The sequence below is a fragment of the Protomyctophum bolini genome, assembly GCF_963924005.1.
Source record: "Protomyctophum bolini genome assembly, chromosome: 14".
In the NCBI taxonomy this organism is placed as follows: Eukaryota; Metazoa; Chordata; class Actinopteri; order Myctophiformes; family Myctophidae; genus Protomyctophum; species Protomyctophum bolini.
Genome location: NC_137875.1, coordinates 28,719,470 through 28,730,304, shown reverse-complemented (window position 1 = coordinate 28,730,304; position 10,835 = coordinate 28,719,470). Strand labels below are relative to the sequence as shown.

The following is a 10,835-nucleotide window of genomic DNA, read 5'->3' as shown; positions in this document are numbered from 1 at the left end:
GAGCTGTGCGACCTCTCCTTTCTATTTGAAAACACTGACTATCAAGAAAATAAAAACATGGAACTTCAAGTCAAAAGGGTTGATCCCTGGTCTAGCCAACACAAACATGGGACTTCTGAATGGCTGCCATCCATACCCTCCATCAGGGTCTGGAGCTCTGCTGCGTTAGCTCCGCTGTCGTACTGCAGTGCATCTACGTAGATCTAGGTGGTACCTACCTAGTACCAATCATAACATTCTTGTGTTGTAGGGTCTTCCATACAGCACTTTAGCTACGAACAGCCACCTCTTGAGGTCTTCTCCCATGTCATATTGTCACACTCGTATCCCTTGCAGGGCATTCCAGGGAAGTGCCCACCGAACCTTCAGATCCTGTTCCATTTAAGTAGTCCAGGTCAGAGATATTTGATTTCCTCGCCTGGAGGTTCCACCTTTGTAAAATAAATAAAGTACCGTCATTTAATTTATTTGAACTGGGTTCAAATTCAATACAAATGCAGCACAACACAAATACCTTTGTAATGTATGTGGATGAGGGAGATTAAGATGTAGAGTGTTCCTCAAGTACTCATAAGCTTTTGGACCATGTTGGTGGAGATTGTGGGCAAACTCTCTCTGGTCCTTTGTGAACTCATGGCCCTGCTTTGCCAAGAGGGCCATCGGCACATCTGAAATTCAATTATCACAAACTAATTAGAAGTCCGAAGTCAAACAATATCTGAGCGTAAGATGTAAAATTAAAAGTAGAATAGTAATTTTACCCGAGAAGTAATCAAGCTTCGATTTCAACTCTTCATTTAGCTCGTTGTGCAACCGCAGATCCTCCAGAAGACTCAACACCTTCTTCTTTGCCCTCCGTTCTCTGGCCTGGACTTTCCTAAGCTCTAGCGTCATCTTCTTCAAGGATTCTCTAAATCGAGATTCTCTACGTTTGGATTCTCCAATTAAGGCCTTTAGTCCATTGAGAGAACCAGGCAACGCATAGGCGTGATCCTAGTAGGAAGAATAATGAAAATGTTTTGAATTAATTATATGACATCATTCACAATTCACAGCTGTTGGCTGTCAGATGGCTAATGTCCTCAACCGTCAATCAGATGACTAATGTCGTGTGTGTGTGTGTGTGTGTGTGTGTGCGCAACGCTGTGTGCACATTCTGCACAAATACGAGTATGTCTGGATACAGTGACAGAGGTTTGTACCTGCGCAGTGGCCGTGATGCTCACAGCTGTTTTGGATATAGCTATAAAAGCATTTGGCCGAGTCTGTTGGGAATGCTGAGGACCATCCACTGACAGGCGGCTCGCTTCAGCTTTTCTTGAGGTTTGTGTGGTCCTGGGTGCTACTACCTAAAATGGAAGAACATGACTTGAATCAGGTTTAACTATCTCACATTATACTGTAATATACAATGCATCATTGATGCCAACATTCAGAAAGAAGGAAAAAAACAAGGAAAATGAACATAGACATATGAAGCATGGACATCTCTGAATGCCTTTAGCCTAACGATACACCTACTTTTCGAGGAGTCGAGAAGCAGAAGACAGATGGTATACTTCCATCTCTAAGGCGGACAGTCTGACCCGTCCTGTCAAAGTCCTCCGGCTGGAAGTGTTTACTGCAGCACACAGATCTCTTGTGGGCAACAAAACCTTTCCTCCGTAGAGAAAGTTCCCATTTCCTCCTCAACTGTTTCGCTTTGGGGAATCTTCAAAGAGTGAGAAAAGTTAGCAAGGAGGTGTAAAGAAGTATCTCACACACACACACACACACACACACACACACACACACACACACACACACACACACACACACACACACACACACACACAGGTAGTCGATTGTCACTGACTGAGGGGGCGCTTGTTTTACAGGCAACCGGATTAAGGTTGGTGAGGGCCCTGGGTCCGTTAAAACGACTGGATTAAGGTTGGTGAGGGGTCCGTTAAAACGACTGGATTAAGGTTGGTGAGGGATGTGCTGCTCCGTGCTTGCAGTTATGGTTAGGGTTAGGGTTTGAGGTATACAGGTAGTAGCCGGCACTGTAAAACAAGCGTCCCATCAGCGCCCATCGAAACCGAGGCTCTGCGTAAAAGGTAGTCCCTGCTTGCAACAGGCGCCCAGTGCCTCCGCCATTTGAGGGATGATGCAATTTCCGGTTGCTTAAGCAAATCATCATGCTGTACAAACAAACTTGTTTTGAATCCTATTCTATCCTATTTGCTTCTACAGAACTGGTCTGTGTTGAACAGCGGAAAATGTGTAATAAATACGCATGATGCTACTATAATTATTTACTAGTGTATGAATGGATCAAAGTAATAAAATCATTACATCATTCAGAATTCAATTATATTAATAATATTATTATATCTTACATGTGAAAAGTGATCCCACAGGTTTTCGTTTCGAGACTGCGTTGATTAGAGCATCCGCTGGCTGCACACATGTCAGGCATCTTCACCAAACAAACAGTGCCCTTCACTGGTTGGTAGACGTACTTCTGTAAACACAAAGCCAGCAATTTTCTGTATCAATGATTCAATGCATCTAAATGTAAAAAAATAATAATTAACAAACCAAACCGCTTCTAGGCCTACAGCATGTGCAAATCAATTGTGAATAGTTTTATTTATTGTCACATGCAGCTTTGCAAATAAAAAAGTGGGTGGAATTCGTTTTGTGCAAAAAGTTCCCAAAAGTAAGCTATTGCTAAACAATATGTCAACAGTCAATATGTCTCAGTCACCCACCTCTTATTAATATATGGTTATTATTACAGTCCACAAAGATTGTCATTTAGCCAAAAGTTTAGGTTGTTATTCAGGAAAACCTGATAACTGAAAACCTCGACTGGTCCGTTTCTACGCGTAGCAACGTAGATATTGAGGTCCCAAACGGAGAGCTGGTCTCAGCCTTGATAACTTGCGCAAGTAGCCGCGAGCCCGCGACACACAACTATAATGCACTTTCAACATGTCCAAGCATCCTGAATCATAGAGTAACAAAGCAGACCGTTTGTAAATTCGTTCGTTTGAGCAGATCACTCACCTCAAAACAGCCACAACAGAACGTTTCAGACTGTGGCAAGATGGCCGTCGCTGAACTACGCCGGAGACTCCGCCTTGCGAATTCTAGGCTTGCTTATCTATGCCAGTGGTTTTCAACCAGTGGTCCGGAGACCACCAGTGGTCGTTGGGGAGGTTCCAGGTGGTCCCCAGCTAAATGATGGAGAGTATAGGTAACCAAATAGACCCTTATAGATCTTTACCTCTTGAGAGCGTAAAATGAAACCAAATGGACCGGTGACCGGTCCATTGGTGTCATTTTTAAATTCACTTCTTTTCCCCCCCCCTTTTTTTTTGTTAAATTATTGTTATAGCCTACATCAGCATCTGCATTAATTAACATGCAGACTATGGACAATTTTAATAATTGTTATTTTTGATCAATGCTTGCCTGTTAATATCAACACTGCATGGAATTGTGGACAAAATCTTTTCCAACGACAACAAAATAGTCTTGGCTGAATCTCATCAAATTGTGGCCCGTGGCTCAAATGCCGAATAAATAATGGGCCTTGTCGCCTTGATATGAAAAGGGTTGAAAACCACTGATCTATGACTATGCTATGGTTTTGTGAGGTTTATACTGCCATCTAGTGATTAACTTGATCAACTTTCTCCACAAAAAGCCCCAAATGCATAGGCCTATCTATAATCTAGTACATAGGACATAGAACAGGGTTCTCAGCGTTTTTGGCTGGGGACCCCCGCCAACCTCCCCCTCCCCACCACCAATACAAACTGACTGCAAAAATAACCTTAATAATAGAGAAAATATATCATAAATCAATACTGAAACCAGATATAATCATTAAGGAACGTTTATGCATGCACCACGTACTATGTAAACTTTTAATTTCCATTTTCCAGCCATTCAGTTGCACAAAAAAAAGTGTGAGTGTGTGTGCGTGTGTATGTGTGTGTGTGTGTGTGTGTGTGTGTGTGTGTGTGTGTGTGTGTGTGTGTGTGTGTGAGAGAGAGAGAGAGAGAGAGAGAGAGAGAGAGAGAGAGAGAGAGAGAGATGAGGAGAAGATGAGTTTCAGTTTATGTACCAGTGCCACGTCTGCTATTATGTTTAAAGATGCATTACACCTCAAGCACACTGTAATAATCAAACCTTTTAATTCATTGTCTGGTTTTGGTCTTACTTTGTTCATAAAGTGCATTCTATAGTATAGCATGATAGATACTTGTGTGATCCTCCTCAACACGGGATTTGATAAATCCAGATTCAAATTATTCATGATAGTACAACAGGTGTCTGAACCACGGGTCATCACCATGCCAACTTGTGATGAACATTTCCATTAATATTAAATTTTTGCCGATGAAAAGCAAGTGATCAATAATATTACCAGAAACACAAATGTATAGTCTGTACAGTACTAATGGACTCTTGATGTGCCATATCTGTCTACTCTACTAGTAGATCAGCAATTCTCTTCTGTTTTTAGCCTATATGACATGCCTGTGGGCCATGCATATGCCACATTTGTTGCTGTCGGGAGGTAACCTCATAACTCCATTTTTGGGGGGGGGGGCTGTGTGTTGTTTCGAAAATATTGAACCAATGGAAAGTATAGTAAAACTGTAAAAGTGCTTTGGACAAAACCTCTAAACTCCATTGGACCCTCAAAATGTCTGCTAAAGCAACTAACTCCACCACCTCTCCCCCTCGCATGGAAGTAATTGACAATATATAAAGTTACACCAACTTTGATGAGGCTGTATTGCTTTGTTTTAAAAATATAATCTTTTCTTAATTCCCTAAAAATGAACATTTTGGAGTTATGAGGTTTCCTCCCGACAGCAGAGATATATTCCATGTTTGGGATTTCAATAATTGGGTCTTATCAGTACAGTTGAGGAGAAAAAGGGCCACTTAGGTGAATAGGTGCGTAGCATACTTGAGAGCTACACATTAGGTTATTCCTATTACAGTAGGCCTATATAGATAGATGGAGGACAGGAGGAGACAGGAAGTTATACAAGCTAAACTAGTTTTTTAGTTTGTCAACGTAGCGTAAGTTGTGGTTCCATTAAGGTGCGGTGCTGTAGTCTACAGATATGTTGATGAGAAAGTATGCATGATGCTGGAACAATATTATTACCTGAGAGTCAAAACAGAGTGTTTAATGAAGGGCATGGCACGATTTAAAGGAATGCAGTGTCACAATAGTTTGACGCAAAGGTGCCTAACCCTGATCAGAGGTGAGGTGGAGGTCTGATGGAGCCTGTGGAACGAGGAGGGTCTCCATGAATTATGCTTCTTAAGTGTTATTATAATTATAATAGATTTCCTTGTCCAGTTCTACCCTCCTTTGCCTTGGTGGTCCTTCTCAACAGATCATGACATGCCATGTTTTCAACTTTTCCACTGTGGTCACATACCGTTGAGTTGACCTCCTCCTGCAATATATTAATTAGCATGTCATCCTGACACTTTATTTAAAATTAGACACATTTAAGATTAGATTGTGAATATTAAAAAAATAAGAAATTATGGACAATATTTTGTACAAAATAGAAAAAAGGGCCACGGACAAGTCTTGCCACCTTTCTTTCTTCTTCCATGTTCAGACATATTGATGACCCCTGATCTACATATACAAACAACGTTCACTGGAGCAGTGGAACCCCTGTTTTGTTGTTGGTGCTTGTGTTGTTGTGGAGAATTTGCTATACCGTATATTAGACCCCAGTAGTGTCATTGCTGGACATTGGTATCTGGAATGTGATGCTGCTGCTGCAGGGTGAACTATGGGTAGCATATGGATGCCTTATAGCAGTGTTCCCCAAACTTTTTTGTCCCAGGGCACACTTTTCATAGCCTAAAAATCTCGGGGCACAATATATATATTTTCACATGGGCCTGATATTTACATCTACAGATTTTGTCCAAACATGACTGTGATTTCCAATTCTCACAACATCATTAACTATTAACTATTCACCTATATATAAAAATACATCGCATGGATGCACCTGGGACGGATCTTCAGTGATGTTTCCTGAGGTCAACGGGGTTGCGGGTCTTCCAACATCATACCCCTCACTCAGGCGACCCAGCCGGGGTTGATCAAATCCCGACTTACGTCCCAGTAAGCTACCGTTGATCAGGGAATGAGCAAGGCCACACAATCCATTGCTCCGGAACTACTCTGCCGGTACTGGGAACCAAAATCTGGCTCGTGGAAGGATGCGATGTATTTTTATATATATAGGTGAATAGTTAATAGTCAATTCAGTGATGTTGTGAGAATTGGAAATCACAGTCATGTTTGGACAAAATCTGTAGGTGTAAATGTCGGCCTCCTGGTGGCCCTGTAACAGGCCCATGTGAAAACCTTGGGGCAGAGGTTCAGCTCTGGCATCCAGGGAGTATGTGTGCAGATTTTGGCTGAGATCAATCCAACGGTGCCAGATATTAGCCGTCCACAGACGGACGGACACACACACATTCTATCCCCATGCCTGCCTGGTGGAGACAATTACGTGCAATTTAAATAACTGTGGTCTGTTGCATCCGCTCCTTTAAAACCTAATTTATTCTGTCATTTGCAGAAAATAACAGATTTTCTGAAAGTGATACTCATGTGATGGAGCATACATTATGTTTAAGAGAAGAGAATATTACTACAGTATCTGCCTGTAGTAATGAGCCATTCTGATTAATTAATAAATCAAGATACTGGGTTGGTAATCCAGCCATTTCATTCATATCACTTTCATCGTACTTTCTGTTGCACTTATTCTGAACATAAACAGAAATTGACACAATGCGGGTGTTCCATATTGCACTTTATTCAGCTCTGGGGGGACAGAACTGGGCTGAGATGAGACCAGTTTGCTGTCACAGAACAATACATTATTGCTTTCGGGCTTCTGGTGTCCAACATCTCAAACCCATCTCACTGTGCCGGCACACTGACAACACAGATATCATACAGTGCCAAAAGTGGATGTTTGTGTATGGTATAATCAACACTTGAAGATAAAATACTGTATCAGCTCTTAGAGCTACTGTACTGTGTTGGCTGACAGAGGGAACCACAAGGAGATAGAGAGCGATAAATGAGTGGAGAGGAGATTGACACTGGGTGTAAGGTTTCTGGTGGAGGCATAGCGAAAGAAAAAAACACTGACACATTCATTTAAAACAAAACTATGCATATAAAAACACTACAGATGAAAAAGACCATTGTTGTATGTACAAAGAACTTTCAATTTCAAAGATTAAATTCTACATCATGATTACTTACAGTAGAAGTGTTTTCATATGGGCATATTTTAAGAGAAATACAGAGAATCAGGATCATGGATAGTAGGGACCAGCAATAAGCAAACATTAATTCAAAATAGGAGTGTAAATGACATATTCACCCACTCGCCTCCTATTTCAAGAGTGAGAAACTGAGACCGCTTGTCTGTCTGTACTGTATGTACTTGTACCGCTGCTAATCTGTCCAACAGAGGCTAGTCCTAATGGCAAAACAAACTTGACAAAACACAGCCACATTGCTCAACTATGCACACCTTTAACAATTGCCTTGGATTTAATCAGAACGGGAGAGGTGTTCCTTTTGTCACTCTGCCTCTGCCCATATGATGAAATGTTCCACTTAATCACATACAGTACTTAATCATACTGCCTTACCTACAACTTCTTTCTACAATGGTTTTCTATTGTGTCAACAAATATGGTTGGTCTACAGTGCAGATTGTGTCAACAATATGGTTATATGACCATTTCAAGGCAAGGACATTAATTAGTCAAGTCGTTGCTTCATCGTTTCCCCAATGTTAACTCGACGAGATTACGAGAACATTCTTCCCATTGGCACAAGTCTGTTAATTCCGTTTTTGGTATTGAGAAACAGCTATGATTTTGATTTAAATTCATTGCAACTTGACCAGAATGTGCCATCCTATTCTGAGTGCCAATAACAGAGTAGCCTCTAGGGGGTGACTTATGCAAACTAAACTCAAGTCCAACTACAAAAGGGAGCTACTCCCACAGGTCTTCACCAGGCTGGGTGGCCTATACGGGCCTACCTAGGGCTGTTTCAGTCCTGGACACAAATCTTTAAAGTCAATTACATTGACAGCCATTGTCACATGACTCACAAGACCATTTGTACTTGATTAGGTGCAAATAGTGAGATGTGTGGCATCTATGGTGCCACCCAAGGGTGTAAGTGAAATCACATTTGACTGTGTTATTTAGAGGCACATCAACGTGTGATAAAAGTCTAGGGCAGAGTGGACACTGCGCTCATGATTTGTGGTATTTCTTGCTAAATGGGCCTCTCCTGCAAACTTTGGAAGCCAATCCTAACCAATGGGAATGGATTATGAAAATTCTGATTGATACATCTTGATCAGATGACTCCAAAGAAGCAGTGTTGAATTGGTCATTGCACGCAGTATCAGGCCGTCCCCGCCAAATACATTTCAGGAGCAGGCACGCACGCACATGCATTGATTAAAAACATCCTTAAGTTCACACCTCAACAAAGTTTATAAAAGGCTGCACAGTGCCGAGTTTTTTTCTTTTGTTTGTCCTACGATTTGTAACCCAATTATTTCACCCAGTGTTGTGTAGTGTAATCCTGGGTGCTACACTCCCTCTGCCAACCTGGATAGACCTCATGGCTTCCTTCCATGCATGAGGAGTACAAGCCAATTATTTTCACCTGACAGGGGTGAGTTTCTTCGGTTGGACATAGCGTGTGGAAGGAACATGTTATTCTAACCAGTTCCTTCCCCCTCCATGAGGCGCCCCATCTGGCCAGGGGGATGCAGTTTAGGCAGTGAAACTCACTCAGTGAAACTGAGTGAGGGTACCTACCCTAGGGGACACGGGGAGAACATGCAAACACCAGACAGAAAGTGCAAACTCCACACAGAAAGGCCCTTTTGCAAACCCCACCTAGGGTAGGGGCACTGATGATGAAAAGGAGAAACCTTCTAGCTGTGAGGCGACGGCGGGTCACAGCGCTAGAGACTGGAGCACCGTGGCCCCCACACCAGTGTGCATTAACACAGGAATAAGCCTGGATGCAAATCAAGGGTCCATTGTGATACCTGCTTCTCCTGTAGTGTAGGTGTTAAGCGACATGCTCGAGACATCCCCCCCAAGGATGAAATTACCAATACAACACTGCAGAGAAGTGTACCAATTTGTGGCCTGTAGGAGTAGTAGCAAAAAGTGTGTTTTGAAGAACATGCAAAATGGCGGTTATCGGAGAAGGGGGGGTTGATTTTACGGCTTATGGTTCAAGAGTTATAGGCCAAAATGTGTAACAGACAGTTTATGCTGCTACCATTAGGCCAACTTCAAATGTTGAGTGAGCGTGCAAAGTTTCATGCCGATCTGTCCAGCGGTGCCCAAGATTAGCTACTCAAACACAGACAGACAGACATGCTCACGGGAGTGAAAACATAGTCTTCAGGTACTGGCCTATCAGCCTGGCCAAGAAGACAATCATAAAAAACAACTCCTGCCAACCAGATGGAAGGCACATATATATGACTACTTCCTAGAGTTGTGCAAGGCTATGTAAAGAAGGCAACTAAAGATACGTTCTACACCATAGCATGCGCTATAGATGCACTGGGAGGCAAAAACTGGAACTGGAAGTTCAATGGAATTCACTGAATTCAATGAGACTCAGGTGCACGAATAAACAACAATATTCTTAAGGTCAGATAAATAATTATAAATGTGCACAAATGTGCTTTTGTTTGTATGTGTACACTATATAATTTAATTTGAGGTATCTAAAGAACACAGATTACATTTCTACCTGGTCAGTATGGACCGTCAATGCAAGAGCTGGTTGATAGGCTGACGATAATAGCCATAAGGGCAGCCCATACTTACCAAAACGTACTGTGCTCTTTAGATACCTCAATACAATGATGTAGTGTGCACATCGAAAAACAAGACAACATAAAACAATGTGCGATAACTTCTCTTTTATATTCCTGAAATTATTATTTTACAAAGGTTGCATTCATTCAAATATATTCATTCATACTGTACACTTGTTCACCCAGCTCTCATTGACTTTAATGTGTTCTATAAAACGTCCGGCTCCAGTTTGTCTCCCAGTGAGACAAAATTTGCCAGCTGAAATTGCTGGACCAGAAAGGTATCACTTATGTCCTTTCATTATTTAAATAGCCTTGGAGTTGTGACTCATCACAGCACTGCATCTGCAATGACAGCCTTCATTCACTGCTGTCACCAGTCTGTAGGTATAGTACAGTAAACGCGAGGTCTGGAGTCACATCATTGCAAGTCTATACTAAGTCACATGACTGGGATGAAGGCGTCTTTGTCACATGATGTGGGAGTGTGAAGGGGAAAAGGAGAAGGCCTCAGTGGTCCAGGATGCGGAGGTTGCCAGATACAATTTTATTTTCCAGCATGGAGCCAGCAGGAATATCGATCCGGTCCCCATGGTTAGCTATGATGATTACTGTTCCCTGTGAGGCACAAGACCACGTACCATACATAGGTTTAGGCGAGCTTTGTTTAACTGCATACAAAACCTAAATATTAACTAAAAACTAAATACTGACATATTATATTAATTGGTGATGGTGAGATAATAATTTGCACTTTGCAGGTAATATTTTTTACCAAGGTAGTGACTAACAATGCACCTAATTATCATAGAAGTCTCTGTGATAACATCTTTGTAACTTTTAACCAATTATTTGGGCATTTTGTGTTGGCTGTACTAGCCAGATTTAGAC

The 10,835-nt window shown here is 41.8% G+C and overlaps 1 protein-coding gene across 2 annotated transcripts in view; it reads right to left on the bottom strand.

Annotated features, from left to right (window-relative positions):
* Window positions 1–6,852: 6,852 nt before the first annotated feature.
* Window positions 6,853–10,835, bottom strand: part of ugp2b (UDP-glucose pyrophosphorylase 2b) — a 67,957-nt gene continuing 63,974 nt past the window's right edge. For both annotated transcript variants that reach the window (XM_080782503.1, XM_080782502.1), the window contains exon 10: window positions 6,853–10,562. In XM_080782503.1, the coding sequence (XP_080638629.1) occupies window positions 10,455–10,562 (108 nt within the window). In that variant the 3' untranslated portion in view covers window positions 6,853–10,454. The remainder of the gene's footprint in view (window positions 10,563–10,835) is intronic.